At 40.2% G+C, this 19731-nt stretch overlaps 1 protein-coding gene across 5 annotated transcripts in view; it reads right to left on the bottom strand.

Moving 5' to 3' along the window:
* Nucleotides 1-19731, bottom strand: part of LOC144726373 (growth factor receptor-bound protein 14-like) — a 134484-nt gene that overhangs the window by 40125 nt on the left and 74628 nt on the right. For 4 of the 5 annotated variants that reach the window (XM_078605034.1, XM_078605043.1, XM_078605025.1 and 1 more), the window contains 3 exons: nt 15961-16270; nt 12422-12575; nt 4706-4777 (listed from right to left, as the gene is read on the bottom strand). In XM_078605034.1, the coding sequence (XP_078461160.1) occupies nt 4706-4777; nt 12422-12575; nt 15961-16270 (536 nt within the window). The remainder of the gene's footprint in view (nt 1-4705; nt 4778-12421; nt 12576-15960; nt 16271-19731) is intronic. The other variant, XM_078605053.1, reaches the window with a different exon arrangement.

The following is a 19731-nucleotide window of genomic DNA, read 5'->3' on the forward strand; positions in this document are numbered from 1 at the left end:
CAAATCATGAAAAGACATATTTATTTCGAACTAGAAAATGTATGTTTTGAGACTTATTGTACAATAACTTTACAATAAATTATGATATAGATAACTTTACACCACTATTGCCAACGAGGTTTTTAAGGGCACTGATTCCAACATTGTCTATGTCATCAAAACCACCCTTATAGCAGTAAGTCTTGAATGCCACCTATATATTTTTTTATACAATCACACGGGATTTAAAGCCACCTTTTCCTCTCAGTGCTCAAAGAATGAAGGCTGATCCAGCAGCTGTATAATTATAAATAATCCTTTCAAATGTGCAAATCCTGACAAAGCAGCCACATTCAGACTGCAGTGCAGGTAGGGGGGGATATTAGGTCAGATGTCTGTAGCTGCTATAATCCACATTTGGTACAAGTGTGACTGATTTGTGTATGAATCGCTTGCCCTTCTTGCAGGTATTCCAAAGAGTATGATGTTTTGCTTTGCGTGCTTAAAGACATTCGAGTGGATTTGGGATTTAGGTTTAAATCACAGATTGGACACTGCACGTCAGAGTAACCTTTTAATGCAAAAAGCAGCTGCAGTCAAACTCCATTTATCTGTGACCTGATTATCCATTAATTTGTTGATCCAGGGTCGGCAAAACCTACTTCTCTCATCCAAATATCTGGGGGCATGGCCATCAAAACCAGAACATGGTTAAACGGATTTATTCGGCAAATACAAACACTTTTCTGGAGTTGGGACCATGGATAAACGGAGTTAATCCACAAAATCTGTGTCAAAATGAATATATCATGCAGTGCTGTACATGGTAACAAAGAATGCTGCTGTGCCACCGAGTGCTTTGCACGTTGCTGTATGCAAGTATCTTAGGGACAGGTACGAGGGAGCTTGCTCGCCATCTAGTTAGGAGAGACCCAGTAGGATTGGTGCCTGAGGGGCAAGCGCTTGCTGATTTCGACCTTGCTCTGTGCCGTAAACTTTATCACAGAATGGCCCTCGAGGGTCCACCGTGGCCTCGCCTGCTGGCAGCGTGCCATTTGGTGGCGTTTTCTTTCACGTCTCGCAGGTGAGCGGGGCACTTCCAAACGTTCGGGGTCAGGACCACAGATAAACAGGGTTATTAAAGAAAATTCTTCCAATTATCCAGCGGTGGGGGGGGGGTTATCCATGGTCATGTCCACCCCCCCCAACCTGGATGAACCGAGTGAATCCACGGTTGGGACCCAAGATATTCAGAACCGGTAGAAGTCATCTCTCCGTCTACTCCGAATAAACGGAGTTTGGCCATATATACACACGTACTGTACGAGTAAAGCCATGAATGAAGGCTTCACTGGCAGAGTTAAGAGCGTTGTCATTGTGCAAATGGAGTTGCAAAAATAAACTTGGGATTTCGTTGACCTTGAAATGTTACTCTTGATTTGGGAGGAAGAAAAACCGGTAGGCATTAATTAGGGTTTGGTGTAGCCCTTCAGGGGACCATTACCAGAAATAATCTGATGATGGTGATAATACCCAGAGAACACTGGCAGATTACATTGTTTTTCCTAGGGCAGGCAACCCTGGGCCATGAAAACATATTTTTGACAGAGAGAAACAATTATTTGTGTATTGACGACGGTAATAACTACCACATGTTTGTATGCAGAAGATCCACTATGGGATTTTTTTGCCTCCTGAACTGGGAAATAAAAGGTTAACTATATTTATTTAACTAAAATAAAAAGTGTTTTGTTTTCTTTTTTTGTTAACTACGATATGTTTAATGGAGTTTGTTTATCAACAGATGTGGCTCTGTAGCACAGTGGTAAGTGCACTGTACTATGAACCCGGCGATCCGTATATTATTCCTGGCTACACTAACGTGAGTGACACACGATATCCGGACTGGTCCTGGGCTCCCCCTTCAACACACTGAGCAGCATGAAGTATGGCGAAACAACCCCCATGATCAACGTGACGTCCAGCCGTGGATTGACAAAGAACGGACAATCATGATTAAATGTAACACTTAGGCTTTCATGACCAATATTATCCATAAGAGTTTTTTTAGGTTAGAGCGCGTTAATATAAATATGTCGTTAAACCCACCCGACACAGCCAATTAGTGAGGTTGATCGCGTCACCAAAAAAACATGACAGTTTCTAACTAGTACAGCACACCGGTGTGTTGGAGAGGTGTTGGAGAGTTAACCCACAACATTTACAATTCGAGTAGATTTTTTATTGTAAATGTTGTGGGTTTACTCTCCAACACACCGGTGTGCTGTACTAATAACGAATTGGCAAGTTCTGTTTAGGTGACAAACCTTACTAGTTGGCTGTGCCGAGTGGTGGTGGGTTTAACAACACATTTATATTTACACCATCTCACCAAAAAACTCTATTACGAATCATTATTAAATTATGCACAGCTTAAATACAGTGTAATGTTTTAATTGCAATGCTTCATCTTTGAAATACATTGCATATAAAGTGTATGGCTGGAGAGTCTAGTGTTTTATCGATATTCAGGACATGGTCACATGGCCTAAACATTATACTGTATTCACAATTCACTTCAAGTTAAGGTATGCTAGAATAAACTACCATTTTCCTTTCGGTCATTCAGTTCCATGTTGAAAACGCGATAGTGTAAAAACTCATACATTTCTGAATGATTGTAAACAGTGAGAGAAGATAAACTAAATGTTTTAGAACAGCACAATTGGACACGTTTGTAACTGAAGCATTTTCAACGTTCTGAAGCTAATCTAAAATGACAAACTTTCCTTTGTTGATTAACGAAAAAGGTTACATACTTTGTCAAGATCAGGTTTTCTGTTATGAAAGTAAAAATAATCAACCCGAAAAACAATAACATTTTAACAAATGTGTCAAAATGTGTCAAAACACACTTGTGGCGAGTTGGTTTATATAACTAAAAACAGTCGGCAAGCCACGAAACAGATTCTTGGCCTCGTTACTGGGAAGTGATCCCACACCCACGCCATCCAGTTACTGGGATGCCCTTCCTCACTATAATTAACCTTGTGGGCACTGCAACATGATGCATTTGGGCTGAAAGGCAAAACCCAGTCACCCACGCAACATGTGATGGCTGCACTGCAATGCGCAGCTCAGCTGCGTTTGCTATGCCAGCCTTCCGCCGTGTTGCCACGCAAGCCACCTTTGCACATAAGCCACTTTTAACAATTTCTCACTGACTTATAACCCAATGTAATTAGTCAAAATAAAATTTGAGTTTCCTGACAAAGATGGAAACGTGAATAAAGCCTAATACAGCTCACTGTGTCCTAAATAAATACATCTCCTTAAAGACACCCAAGTTGTCATATTCCTCTACTGCTATCTTCATAACAAACAAAAAAGTCACCGCAAGCGTGTGGAACTTTTCTGCGCTAGTGTTCTCACTTGTGCTGTTATAACTCTTTGACGTGTTTTCGGGTTTTACCGCTTGTTGCTCGGCATGTCAGACGTTTCACTCCACACGCTGGGGCCTTCTTTACAGGTACTGAAGATTTGTTGTTTTAACTTTTTGACCTGCCCCTACTGGACATCTGCGGAAAAAGCTTCATACCTCATCGGATTTGTCCAGGATAAATAAAGATTCTGATTCTGAATGAACTCAATTCAGAAAGAAGCATGCGGAGCGAAACGTCTAATATCATACCAAATAACACAAGGTACTACCCGAAAAACACACCAGAGAGCACATTGCGTTGTACTGTGTTGCAAATGGATCCTATAATCTCAGATTAATTATTGCTCAAGAGAATAAATAAAATTATGACAAGTGCGATGCTTGATGTTGACGATTTAGACATTTTCACTGTCATCTCAAGTCCCTACCATAGCCAAGAGATACAGCGTATTACACCACACTGCATCACTGGACTTTGTAACAAATACATCGAATTTTGTACGGTTACCACGGATAAGTCACAGAACTGGACATCGTGCCAAGTTTATTCTATCATTGGTGTTTTATCAAGGATAGCAAATGCAAGGATTAGAGGGCGTTTAATCAAATAGAATTGGATTTTTTTTCAAAGTAGACTGTTTTAACACTACTGCCGATGTAAGGCTTTATTATTTGACAATAAGCAATATGTAAATACATACAATTCAATGTAGCATATGTAAGCGCACAGTAGCAATAAGTTTCGGTGAGTATGTATATACATTAAAATGCAATGAATGTCCCTGTTTCATTAATTACGTGTAGCTTACTTTTGCAAAACAATACAAATGTAAAAATATAGAATTGCTTTTGGAAAAAATCTAAATATTAAATGCATTGTCGACGATTTTTTTTATTTACGAAAAAAAACATACAATCGGCATGCAACTACACAATACGAGCGCACGCTGCAGCTCTGAACGCCATAAATTTCAATGTTTTTTTTTACCGTGACCCACATTTCAGCTCTTTCCACAAAAAGCCTGTTTTAATATCTAGATTGAAATAAATATGTTTATACTAGCCCAGCCCGTTTGTGTCCGAAGCAATCACTAACATCCGACAATTAACAGCAGGTGACCGCAGTGTTGATGTCTGGTTACTATAGGAGACAGACGGCATCAGACAGATGGAAGAATGCAGACAGGCTGTACAAGTGGCCATTAATAAGGTCCTTTGCCTCTCTGTTTTGTTACCACTGAAGTGCACCATATTGACAGGGTATCATGTGCTGAAGTGCTTTACCTTAACGTCCAATAATGGAGATGTACCAAGGCCTCCATTTCGGTTCCAGGAACCTGGAGACCAGGCCACTTGCTGAAAATAAAAGGGAAATTTACTTTTTTTAAGTGGAAAGCTAAAACGGTGTAACACTACGTATAAAAATACATGGCAATTTTTTTTACTAATATTTCATGTAAAGGAAAAAAGATATATAATTAAAACTTTTGACTACCAGCCCTTAATACTTATTGAAGATACATTCAAATGTAAATAATCAATTGGCTGCTTCAGTGAACTTATCCATAAAATAACAAATAAAATAAAATATTAACACGCTTTTAATACTGTCACTGAGGAGAATGATCTCGACATTTGAACAAGTGGCCTTATTCTTAAGTTCTGAAAACCTTAGAGTGGTGGCACGGTGTTATAAATCCTGGTCACCGCTGATATCAGTGGTGATATCTGAACTGGTACTGGGCTCCCCTTTTACTATCCCACACTGACCAGCGTGGTGAAGTATGGTCACACAACCCCCACGAGTGACACAGGGTGTACACACCCTGTGCTCATGAATACTACACACATTGCTCTGTAACGTCAAAGCTTGTTGTGACATCATGCACGCTGGCTTGGCTGACGCAGTTGGCACTGCGTTTTTGATTGCTGTTTTTCATGTTACTTGTCATTTCTATTTCCATTTCCGATTAAATTTTTTCACTATGAAGTTGGAAGACATCGGGTCCCAGCACACACTAGATTTCACTATATATTAGTAAATATTACCATTATTAAATTATGTTTAAAGCCAAACATTCATTCGGGCAGCACCATCTGAAAATATAAAAGGAAGTCTATGTTACACTGTGTTTATTTTAATGTCTTCTATTTTTTTGGTAGGATGCCAACGCTGACTGGCACACGTAACATCTCTCCCTTTGGCTTAAACCCCTTTCCACATTCAGAGGTTTTCTTCTGATAACTCTCGCAATAACATTTCTTGGAACTCACCAAGTGTTTTCGGAAATGTAAATTAAGTTGTGTACTGTAATAACTCTGAGACATTAGGAAACTAAACACACTGGAATTACATGGTCATTAATACTGACTTCTATGTAGGTATTTCCATAACCTGAACAAAAATATTTTAGCAAAATTAAGTTTGTGGAAAACGCAGCCTTCTTATTTGGGGATATATATTAATTCGATTTAAATGTAATATCATATTAAATGTTGTAACAGCAGGAAATTCTCTTTCTGGAAGGGAAATGACACTGAACATTTATTATAAACAGAAGCAAGGAAGATTGCTTGCGTGTTTACACGGAAAATTGTCTCCTTCAAATACTCTATTAAAACTTTATACGCTTGTTTGCAATTCAAACCAGTATAAATATATCTGGGAACATTGTATCAAATTAACCTATAAGTGTAATAATTTACAGTATTATAAATATGGTGAGTATATTTTAACAAGTGGTTATTATTCAAGTGCTGAAGCTTTAAAGATTTGTGACAATACTGACCCAAACACATGACATGGAAGCATGTTTGCGCAAATCTGAATGCAAGTAAAAGCCACATTTTTACGACGTAATGTTTTTCTTCATATAACATGGTTATAACAAAAATAATAATCGAATTGTTTCAGTGTTGTATAACTGAGAATCATTGCACTCTAGGTTTAGTCACATCGTTATGAGCAGAAGAGTGTGGTTATTGCTTTATTACAGGTTGTTGAAAATGCGCTTCGTGGAGTGTAACATTTCAAGGGTGAGAACGTGCCACAATACAAAACCACATGCATGATTGTGACAAGTAAGGCATGATAGGGGCAAGTAAATATAAAACATGACCGTGCCAAGGAGCCATGTTCATATCTAGGTTTCTAAAAAATGTATATATCAATCAATGGACAAAATATAAACAAATTTAGAAAAATATTTACTGAAACATGATACATTTTCAAAACAGATTCTACACTTCTACGGGGAAGTTCCAAGTTTATCCTTTTCTCTCTCTCTGGGTTTTTTTGTTTTCTCTCTCTGCCTGTGTATTTAGTGTAGTTTTTCTGTCTCCACTCGTTTTTTGTCGTTCTTATGTTCTGCTCTGTCTGTGTGTCTCCGTTCCTCTTGTTTTATGTCTTGTCTTTCTTTGGAATTTTCACACTTAAATTCTAACTTAACAATATTTGAAATACGTAATCGACCAGGCTATGCGTTAATTGTGTGTTGACCGACTCTCCGTGTTGTATTACATAACATTTCGATAATTTGCTAGGTTTAATTTAGTGTGTTCTTTCTCCCTCTCTCCTAATGTTCAAGCTTGCTTACTTTACCAGGCGTTCTTCGTATTCATTGACATGTAAATTTTTTCTCTAACCCCTCCAACTCTCTCTGCATCCGCCCCCCTCTGTCTATTTAAGGCCTCTCCACAGAGACAATCTCCCTCTCTGTGCCTGTGTTACTCTCTCTCTATGTATCTTGGTGATATCTGTCTGCTTATATGTCTGTCTATAGTTTTCTGGTTAGATTTTTGTTGCTATTTCATTTATACCTGATGATGATTGCTTGTGTTGCAAACGAAACGTCGTATGTTATTATTTAATTTATTATTTTATCTTTATACGTGACTTTACCGAAAGAACCAAAGAATAGATTCTACATGATTTTTATAATAATCTAAGTATCGTCTCTAGAAAGCCTCTGTAAATTGCTGAATTTAAAATTATATTTCATGCAATTTCCAAATCTAGATGCAAAGCCTCAGATCTGCGAATGATGGATGCCAGTCACTCGGTCGAGTTTTAGCAACATCATTGGGCTGGTTACTGCTTTTTCAGTGACAAATGATGTTGAAAATGACAATGTGTGACTGCACGGTGAATAATCATTTAATTACCAGAAAGCATCCATGTGAATGCCGCACCAATGTGTTGTAACTGATCTATTTGTGTCAGTTTCAAAACTTCGCACAACTTGCCCAATGATGAATGCGACATCTGCGTTCTGCTCATTTTTTTCCATTAAACCTTCTTCAATGTTGCAGCAAACATTTAACAGAAGTAGGCCATTACATCACAAGGGGCACATTTTGTGTGTGTGTGTATATATATACAATTACATTTGCGCAGCTGAATTGATTATTAATATGTCACAAACATGCATTTAGACTATTTCGATTATTTTTTGCTGCTAGAAATGTCCAAATGATAAGCCACTTTTTTGAGTGATCATTTGTTGCCAAGGCTTCTTTTGAAAAATAAGTTAACACCTCAGTGGGCTTTGTCTGGTAGAATAGGGATGGTTTAGTGCGTGTTTGGGTGATTTGTTTCCCTTTCTTGTACTTTGCACTACTATCGTGTTTTTGTATTGTTTATTGTTGTAACATTCTTACCCGCCGCGACTGGACATCTGTGAAAAAGAGCTTTATGGCTCATCGGATTCCTCCAGTATGAATAAATATTCGGATTCTGAGTCTGAAATTACAGACCCAAAGTTGTCACCTAATATATGTATTTGAGAGTGGTAAGAATCACGTGGTTAAAGCACAATACTAGCAGTGACATGGCCTAGCGGTAGTGCTTCTTCCGCCTGTTGCAGAGGTTAACGGTTCAAAGCCAAAGGCCACTCTTCTTAAGACCGTTCACAAAAGTATGCCATTGTGTCCCCAGCGTCATGGCACGAACTTTCCAAATTTTACAACTAAAATTTATCTGCAAACTACCCATTTGGAATCTACGTAACAATCATTGACCCTTAATGAAAAAACTTGGCCAGGATCCTCCTGGAAAGAGTCATGAGACCCAGTGAGGTTTCCTGGGTAAAACATGTGTATTGGATAAAAGACTGCACTGCCAGTGCGCCTTGGCCAGACAATACAATCTCAATATTCTAACTGGTTAAGTGAATTATTATTTTTCTTGGTTCTTTTGGTAAAGTCACGTAGAAGGGGAGTAATAAAATAATAGAAATAAAACAATACAATTTTGACGACGTTTCGATTGCAACACAAGCAATTATTATCATCAGGTGTGACAACCACAGCAATTTTTTTTTAAAAACAGTGGCGGGTTTTTTGCACACCTGATGATGATTGCTTGTGTTGCAATCGAAACGTCGTGAGAATTTTATTGTTTTATTTTTATTCTTTTATTATTTCCCTTCTACGTGACTTTACCAAAACAACCAAGAATATGAATCCCTGCAGTCACGAAAGCTTTAAATCGAAATTGAATTATTATTGTTTTTGTTGTCATTAATATATACAATCAGCATGGTAATAAGTGTTTGGAAAATGCATCCTAGCACTGTGCTAGACACCAGAGCAATGACGTCATGTAGTAAGTGAAGAATAATATAGTGCTTTATATTTATCCATTGAACCAATTTTAATGAGCCCTTCAAATATTGCACCATAATATGCGGCTGCTATGATCTGTAGGGACATTCAAATGGAGAATGCATCATTGATAATTACATGGAACTGAGCTACTGCTTTGAGCATCCTGGGGCTTCATATCTGGTCTCGTGAATATAAGTTTTAAGCAACATTGTGACTCCGCATTCTTGTATCTTTAGCTGCCATACAGCTACAGTGATGCACGTGTTAGCTGTTAGCAGCATAAACACGGCACCGCAGCACTGCTGACTTTTTTGACTCGCGTAATAATGTTTTGTAATTTACAGCCCTTTGTCAATCCACTGTGCTGGATGAAGACCTCCACACACCATGTCGTGGCTAGTGTTTGTCCACACTTCACAAGCAATGGACTGACTTAAATACATATAACTAGGTTCTCATAGACTGTTCTCATGTTCCCAAAAGAGCACAGTTGTGGAATGTTTGCCCATTGCATCTTTTCCAAAGAAATTGCACCATTTCCCAGTGTGTGTGTGCGTGTGTGCGCATAACTTGTTATGACACCTCTGCAACTGTCCAGTTGCAGCACGTGGAATTTTGTCAAGTGAAAGTTCATGAGGCCATATAGATGCATGCTTTGTAACCAAAGTTAACTGTGAAGGAATATTATAAACACGTCACAATTATCATCAGTGTACACCTTTTAATCTATATGCCATTGAGTCTGGTTAGTACTTCACTTGTATTGGAGACTACCTGGAATCAGGGTTGAGCTGTGAGGTAGACTGGATATGTTAATAGACCAACACAATATTACATCCATCAGGGCAAAACTTTGAGTGTGATTGCCTTATTTAGCAGCTATTTTGAGATGCCATTATTAATTCGAAATGCACTATATAAAACATGATTGATATTATTCTTACCATTCGTTATTCACAATACTGTATGATAATCTACATCTGTGACAATCAAGGTACTAAACACATCCTGCGTGAATTTCTGAAAAATACTTTAAAGCATTAATACACAGGAATCATTTACGAGTTTTTTTTTGCTTTTTCAAAGGGCCACGGACTCCTAAGCTGAAATCCTGAGTAATTTGGGAGTGTAACTTAATCCACAGCTCAAGCAACGGTCGGTCGTCTAATAGGCTCCCAAGTGCCAAGTTACTTTCCACCTCAATTACAAGCACCTAATAGCTCGCTTCAAGCGAATGCTGCAAACACAGATTTTAGTTTTTTAAGCCAGCAACAATGGGACATTGTTTGCAATAGCAACCTGCTGCAGGCAGAGACTGCACACAGGCAATTCACTACCTAGGTTGGGAAGGGCTTCTTGTCTGATTCACACATACAGGGGGTGAAATAGGTAAAGGTGCAACCCTGCGATAACTTGCTCACGCCGCTGCTGGCGGAAGGGCGACCGCTTGAGAGAAACCCCACAAAGCCACTCTAGAGAATCCCTCGAGATGTTTTGGTTTTTCAGCCTACTTCTATACTGGCCAGAGGTCTTGAAAGAGGTGCGAACACCCACACTTTACAGCCAACACACACGGGACCTGCCGACCCTGCCGAATGACCAACTGTGATGAACACATTTTTATTATAAAACAGGGTGGGAGGGGGGGGCAGGGATTTCAGAAAAGTGGCCATTGTTTTAACTGTCACACGAGTGTATGAAATCGAACTGGCGACCTCTAGGTTGCAATAATACGTGGCAGCATCGCATACTGTGGGAGTGCGTGAAAATACATTTTATTTCAAAAGTGGCCTTAATAGTAAAACAAATATGCCCTAATCATGAAGATGATATCGGAAACCTGGTGTATTACACTTACAGTGTAGCACTGGCTGTCATTCAGGCCAAAAGAGCAGATTATTTTTTCAAAAAGGAAAAACACATATATTTTATATCTTTTAGTTACCTATGTATGCCTAAGCAACATGTATGATATATGCTTAATATGGTATGTAACTTAGTAATGAAACATTCAATGTTCATCTAAAATATTCAACCTGGGATGTTGAAATTGCTAATATAATCATACTTTTACTGAAGCAAACTACTGTATACAATTTTAAGGAGCTGTTTTGCTCAATGAGCGTTGAGGTGGTGCTCATTTCCCCTCTTCAGCCTGAAGCCTATCGCAGCGGGGTGAGTCATATCCACAGGACAGCCTCACCCAGTGGTTTCCCATTTTATACACTCCAGAGGGATGATGGACCAGGTCGACCGGCAGCCCGGGCTTAGAACTCGCAACATTCCGATTGTGTTCGTTCACTATCCCGCTGAACAACCAGGCTGGATAATGCACGCTATTCTAAAGCAATACATGTAATAATAACATTTAAGGGGGGAAATGTTAATGCAGTAAAACAAATTTCGACAACATTCCTGAGTAGCGAGTGCATTATTAAGTCCATGACATGCCTTAAGTGTCGGTTTGAGGGGTTTCAAATTCCCAAAGGTCCCTGCACACTTGCTCCATTTACAGCATTCCAAGAGGGCAAACAATGTAACCCGATGTGGCCTATTCACTGCGCATTCTGCTGTGGGAATAGCGTTACCTCGCCACCGCGATGTCTCTGTCTGCCCATCTTAGTGTGACTTGGCAAAGCTGACAGGAGGAACCCAAGAGGGCCACCGCAGTGCAATCGCACGTGCGTGCGAGCACGTCTGAGAGTCACGTGCGATCCCCGGCACAAGGTGACGGTGTCCGTTTATCTAAGTGCTCAGTTTTGTTTTTATGTTTTGAGAATCTGGCATTGTTATGAAACCTCTTCAGGCCCTGGGATGATTCATGGGGGGTCACTGAAGGGGATGTGCATGGTGCCTATCTCCCCGTCACATAAGGAAGTGCGATGTGATTTAAAAACGATTTGTCGCAGCACCCCGATTAAAGGGCTATATGTCCACAATACATCTCGACCAGCAGAAAAACCATCCTCAAAACACAAGCGTGGTTTTTATTAATAAACGTGTATAATCTAACATTTTACAAAGAAAAAAGCATTGGCATTACTGGCATGCTCGAGTATTGGAGGAAAGGAATACAGATTTGATTTCTGTGCCACTGAAAGGCAGTCAAACACCCCCCCACCCCAAACGGTGGGGACGACATGTGTGCCTGAGTTAAGTATTCTATCAGGGTCACCGAAGTTTATGAGCACACATTCTGCCGAAATAAGACCTGCCAAACAAAAGAAAGTATATAGCAAAAAAAAAATGGAATGTTCCACGAAGCAGACTGGATTTTAGCAACAAACCAAAAATTGTGCTTTCACAGTCAAGAAATATGTTAATTGCATGCGTGTGCTCATGAGAATGCTTATTTTTTTAATTTGTAATTTTTTTGGGGTCTGTGGAACTCACTGGTTTGGCGCCGGCCTGTCTCGGGGGAAGCGATGTCCCCGTCAGCACTGGTGAACCAGCTGGGCTCGTCAGCTCGGGAAAGGGGTTGGGGATGTTGGGCCAGGATGCGGCCTGCAGCTCCTCCTCCTCGTTTGCCCTCCTGTCCAGCGGGGTTCTGCAAAACGGCAAAAAGGTTAAAAGCACTCTCTGTAAAGTCAGCGATCACACGGAGCACATTTGTATGCACGCGCAAGCAGGGACGTGCAGGACATCGGGGCTCAAACGTTTAAGTTATGCCCAGACCTTGCAGGCGGCCATCGACACGCTCGTCAGGAAAATGTGAAGACTATTTAGTGTCTGGATCCAAAAATCTAACTTTAAAAAAACACAGACTCCCATAGGGCATACATACACGATCAAATGACTATGGAGTTGCCATCTTAAGTTACTTCATTATCCAAGCCAAAGACAGCCTGGAGTCACCTGAAATCACCCACCGTGGAAAACTAATGGAAACAAACAACCCATGAAACCAACTGTAGGTCTACCAGAAAAAGATCACCCACACAATCCCTGATTCAGCCAAATTCAACAATGACCATTTTGCGGGGTAGGCGAGCAGCAGCGCAACGTGTTGACAAGCTCTCCGTTAAACATGCGCTGAACGTAAGTTGGACAGTTTTCTGTTTTTCTTCGCGTGACCATTGACGCGCGCTCCTCGAGGGGGGCCATTAACCAGTAACAAAGGTCACGACGGAGGTGGTCATGCTGATTGACCACTTTTCCGATAGTCAACGGTGTCCGAGGGTGCCGGCGGCTGCGGCGAGATGTTATCTCCCTCGCCTGGTATGCAGGAGGTTGTGGGCTCGATCCCGACGTATGCATGCTGAACTTCTGTAACCAACCGTGCTAATCAGTTGGTAACTTGTCCCTGTGATAGTAGAAGATGGTTGCACTGGGGTCACGTGACAGGGCTGTTGTGTATGTGATGATGCGCTGGAGGAGCCTGTGTTTGTATTAGTAATATTAGTTTCCTGGGTAAAGGCATCGGATGGTGTTCAAGACTTCTTCAAGAACGTGCTGCATGCAAACCATACACTTGTGTGCATGTGCGCACACTGAACTAAAACACATGCACACACACCAACGGGTAAATCTTGCTTTACCTAAGAACCTCGTGCCATTCACAGTGGTGCATCTTTTAGCAAATTAAATGGTAGATAATTAGACATTAAGCAATAGCCAATTATGTAATGTTCGACATAATTGCTTGAATTGCATTGCCATATAGTAATTAGAAAAGTTGGAGTATTTATGGAATTAACCAGGTGTTGTGGGCCGCTGTGAGGCTATTGCATCAGCAGAGGGCAGTGCAGTAAAATCAATAGTTGTACTGTACTATGCTCCAACGTCTGTGCCCCCCACCGTCATCAACCAGCACTGACCAGCGTGGTGAAGTATGGTCAAATAACCCCCACGACCAACACGGCATGGGGAATTCCCTCAACCAGTACTTACAAAAAGGAATGCACGTGTAAACATAACATTTGGTCTGAAGTGCTCTTACATTTGATAATAGAATAGTTGCACACAATATACACAACATCAAAGATCCCCTTTCAATTCACTTAACATTTTTCAATATAAAGCGGCCATGTAATCCGCCAGCTCACTGCATCAGTGAAGGTTTGTGTTTGCAATTCGTCATGTAACTTTCTACTACGTACATTACTGCATTCCTATTCATATACGAGAGGTCATTCATTTATTTATGTTACCTTCTGACAACCTTAATAGTTGGTACCCCGATGAAAATGTACAAGTAATGTTAAACTTTTTATATAATTACGTACAAAAATGTTTCCTATGTTAGTCACATATGTAACTAAATGATTCCGATAGTTTATATTAAAATCTTGTATACACGAGATAAAGAGAATGAATAAGCCCTATACCAAAGATGGAGAGTTAATCATCCATTAAATTTTTCACTCTCCATGCACAGCGTACAGATCATAAATTATCATTCGAATTTAATCCTTTTTGAGATCTAAAAAATTTATAAATGTAGCAACAACAGAGTGAATAAGTAATTTAGTCCATTTCATCATACTCAGTTTACACCATTAAGAATGATTATGCCACATATTGGGACAGATAGTAATGGCAACATGTAACACCTTTGGAAAAAAAGTTATTTTAACGCGTTCCTCAAATTCTATGTTGAATATAGAATAATTACCATAGTAAGGACGTACAGTATTAACATGTGTTTCTCATGGAAATGGCTCCAAAGGTGAACAACAAATTTGATCCCTGTTAATACTTTCTGGGGAATGTCGGCCATCCTCGCTGCCAAAGGCCTCATTGCAACAGAGAGACTATTTGATGAGAAAATTCCAGTTTGTATCCAATGCCCGATTGCGGTAAGAGGAAGCACATTGACTTTTTTGGCACAAAGTAATGGCAGCCTCTAATAAAGTGGAATTTGTCAATAGATATAGTTTTACAAAAGTATTCATATTTTGTTTTTCCAGATGAAAACTAAGTTTGGGAGTATGTTTGGCAGGTGACTGGTCTAGTTGGAGGTAATGTAGAATGTATAAAGGTGGCATTTCGGCTATACACGTGTACTTTTTATTACAACGTTTTAAAATACATTTTTTTATTTTATTTTTTCATAACGTAGCCTACTGTGAAATTTATAGCATAAATTGCAATAGTGGACATAAAAAGAAACTTGAAAAGAAAATGAGATTATGAAAATCTATTACAAATCCTGCAGTTTCTAAGTCTGGAAACTTGTGTAACATCCACTTAAGGCTGAACACAGTCTGTGGTTTAACCATCATCTGCGAGTTGCCACAAGCATCCCCCCTATTTGCTTAAGCCCTGGATTAAAGAGTATGAGAAAGATACATCTGTACAAGTTTATTGTCCGGCATTTGTGATTGTTTCATGGCAAGGTATAAATGAACATACTACTTATTCAAAATAAGGAGATACATGGGAAACCAACCTTGTACATGCTCTCTGAAGCAACTATTGACCCCTAACCTAAACAATTTGTCAACTACTCCATCTGTGAATGTTGCCTGCATTCGAATGCAGGCAATTTTTTTTATGGACATTTGTCACCTACGTGTCACCGTACACCGATGGAAGGCCGACAAAGGTTCAAGAGGACAACGGTCTGACATTTCCGTTGCGATAAACAATTTCCATGTCCACGTCGGCAAAGATTAACGTCACAATCAACTTCCAGAATTAATGTTGTGTTCACATAGCAGAGGAAGTGTTGCATTTGGTAGCCATCGGCAGCGAATTTCAAATAAACATCTTGGTTTTGTTAACAGGTGCAGTCATAACAAAGTCACTGGCCTCTTTACCACTCTGACTTATATAACCAAATTAAGTCGGTGCACACTGTAAATATCCCTTTTCCAAATATTACGTGGTTGTTTTCTTGCCGTACACGCGTAGCCTACACCCTTGTTTTGACGCACGCCGCAAAAAAAAAACCCGTCTCTGTAGCTTTTTTGCAATATGACCATGAATACCGGACTGCTCGAATGTGGACCGGTTGAGAACGACGGACGCCTTGGTGCAGCAGGGAGGTGTCCCCAAGCTCACGAGCGTCGCCCGGTTGCGGCGCGACACGTGACATGCCAGGGCGAGAGGCTGTGACGGCGGAGGAGGCGGCCGCGGCGGCGGCGATGGAAGGCAGAGCGTGGGCGGGCGTCTCCCTGCCGTCAGGCCCTGCGCAGGGCTGCAGGAGAGGCACCGAGTCGGCAGGGCTGCTCGAAGCGCTTCCCGTTGACTCCGACGTATTCATGTCATTGACCAAATTCTCCAGGTCCACATCATCATCTGTAGAATTTGGGCAGAAGAAGACGGGCGTATTCACATGAGACATTGAACGGCACAAGTGGGGGGTGTTTTGTATGTGTCGCTCTTGTAATGTTTGGGAATAAATGTGTATTTTGGGGGTTTCTTTTACACACAATTACTGAGCACAGACCCAGCGGCCTAAAACATTTTCGAACCGAGCAACGAACGGCACAATCAAAGTTGTCATAGATGTTACCGTAAGAGGGAATTGTTGCAACTGCTCTTGAGGTTTGATTTTTGTCAGACTATCAATACTTATATTTACACTTATTGATAGTTACACATATGATGATGTAAAAAATATATGCTAACATTTCTGGATGTAGCAGTATGTAGAATTTGATGTCTGTCGGGCTGCTTTGAATTTTTAATTAATTAACTAATTAACTCATTGGAGTTTTTCCAATATTGTGAAATTTTTGCATTCAAAGGACATGGTAACTGAAATATCCATTAATTCTGCATTAATTGTTCCCATTAAATTATATGCACTGAAATGCCCAACAGAAATTATATGATTTGCATATGAAGACTAATATATGCATTTTATACCACTCAATACATTTTCAAAATGTGAGCGAAATATAACAAACCACAGACACAGAGATAGCAATTTTACATAAAAAATTTTTTTTAACTCATCACCCTGAATTGTGGGAGAGAATGCGATTCTACATCCCTGTACAAAATTCTATAATTGTCATATAAATCGATCCAATTTTCCAGCGCGAGCACCCCATCCCGCAGCACATAAATTAACCTGGATGAATAAAAGTGCGTCGTCGCTCTCAGCTCTGACAAAAGGCCGCGTGAAATTAATAGGCGGCTAAAACGTTCACAAAAGACCCAACCAAGCACCGCTTGCATTTTGCAGGGTTTTTTTTTACCTTCGAGCAGAGCACAAACGGCCGCATTGTGCTCACACGCCCCTGGGACGCGTGAGCGTGCCTCACACCAAACAACCCGTGTGCCAAGCCCAAGGTGACAAAGACAGCAGGCCGCTCTCCACCGCGGCCAGAGTGGGCGGCGCGGCGCGGCATGCAAATGCAAAAAAAAAGCATCGTGGCCCCATTTCCCGGGCAACGGGCAATATAAACGAGAGCATTTATATGACGACAGCGACATCAGACACGAGTGTCATGCAACAACTGTGGGCTAGGATCCAGGCCCGGGTGGCCATTTGATAGCCACTAACACCCTCCAGATACACAGTGGATTTGCAAAACACTACTGCTTCTGTCCTTACTTGAATTTCATGTTTTGGCCTTTTTTTCTATTCAGCCATTGTGCGGTGTGTTAATAATTCAAATATGTCAAATATCACTTGAAAAATTCTAGGAACAATATTGCAACATTTTAAGGAAAACGATTCTTGAATGAGTGTAACGTATTTACAGTTTAATGCAACTAAAACAAAAGAACGCGTGGCAGAGCCAAAATAAGTATTTTTTTAAATTGCCGCCGATAAAAGGTCGAATTAAACCAGAGTTGCTGTTTGAACTTTTAATCATTCGCTCTGATTTCATCGTGGTGCCATGTACCACATGCAAAAAATGTAGCAGATTTCTTTTGTATCTAATGCATACATTTAATTACCATAGCAGCATTTGTAAGCAAAAACATGCAATTGTCAATGATAGCAATGCACCTTATTCTCATATCTATGTGCACAATTAGATTCAACATAATATTTTAGCAAGACCATTCCTGAATTGTTCTGTACAATACCGCCATTTTTTTTTTACAATCATAATTGAACGGTGATTTTTTTACTGAATTATGACAAAAATAAACGATTACACATGAAAGTACAATGTTAAAGTGGACAGAGAGAGAGACGAACCTATTCTCTTAAGCAGTTCCCTTAAACTCTAGAGGGTTATTTCAATTACACGGCTGTAACTATGAGCACCATTTGTTTTCCTTTTGGGTTACAAGACCAGTTATTCCACATGTGAAATGTGCGATTATATTTTTCAGACTTCTGCTAAAAGATTTAAAGCTTCCCCAAAATCTTCCAGGAAATGACAGATGAGGCATATGTGTGTTTGGTGTTTTTTTTATTCCTTTCAATTATGGCTAATTAAATATTTGTTTATATAAATCTTGAAAGGGTTAACTGTCTTTGTTTCCATGGTATACAATTACTTGTGTTTATTTATTTACAGAACCTTTTCCGGGAGGGGACTTTGTGCTCTTCATGTAGCTTCTCTGCAAATCTACCACGAGCAGAAATGCAACTAATCTACAAATAAGTGCCACTGGAATGCATTGTATAAGAAAATATACAGCATATGGAATATGAACTTGGCAGCTGTGTTAAGCACAGGCTAAGCATATCCGTTGTTCTTTGAAAGACAAGAGAGGCTTCCAGCTCAACTGAGCCCGAGGCGACACTCATCTCCTCCTTACAGCCCTGAGCCAGTAGTGGAAATTCCACATTCCTATGGCAGGGGTTCGTATTTCCATTCGACAACCACTGTTGACTTGGCCACAAAGTTATGCTGATTTTATCGACACTCGAGGTGAAGGACTGAGTTCACCCCTGAATCGCATTTGAACTCTGAACCTTTGGCATGCACCTTTCTTTACCAGTGCGCTCACCCAGCCAGATTATATATTCATAAATACTGCACCTTAGAAACGCATGAAAAAACAACTTCGTATATTTACGTAATACAGTTACGAATCATATATCCAATTCATATGTTAGAATATAACGAGTGGAAAGCACTGTTCATACCTACTCAGGCTTCGGGGAGTAGAGCAGTGATGCAGTGGTTAGCGCACTGCGCTGTTCCATTCTTGGTTACGGCTAACATCAGTGGCAAATTATATCTCAACCGGTCCTGGCAACTCCCCCACCTTTCACCAACCTGCACTGCATGGTGTAATGAAGTATGTGGTCAAACAGCCCCCGTGACCAGCACGACATGGGAGGGGGGGGTCTTCATCCAGAAGTCGATTTACACAAGGACTGTACATTTACCTTTAACTTTAATTGTATCAATGCTCGTAAAGCACACCAAGGAGTATGGGTGCCAATATCATAACCGGCCAACCTTTCATCTGAGTGCTGTTGTTAACCACATCATATATAAGACATTCATTTGAGGCCAGGTTGATAGAGGAGAATGCAACAGGCAATTCACAACCCAATTCCACTGATGTTATAATTGGCTAGGAATAAATCCCAGGTCACTGAGAGCATAGCGCAGTGTGCTTACCATTACGCCACCTTTCTCATAAGAACACACACGTGCATGCATAACTGATCATACATGTTACCTACCCTGGGGAGGTCAGAGGAATTAGCAATTCATACGCAGTACAATGTATGCATTGATATTACGTGCGCTAAAAAAAGCAATTTACATAATTACATATTTTAGTTTTTTTTTTAAACAGATGCCCCTCAATGTTAAAACCCTGCATGGGGT

The sequence above is a fragment of the Lampetra planeri genome, chromosome 2 (genome assembly GCF_965212315.1).
Source record: "Lampetra planeri chromosome 2, kcLamPlan1.2.h2, whole genome shotgun sequence".
In the NCBI taxonomy this organism is placed as follows: Eukaryota; Metazoa; Chordata; class Hyperoartia; order Petromyzontiformes; family Petromyzontidae; genus Lampetra; species Lampetra planeri.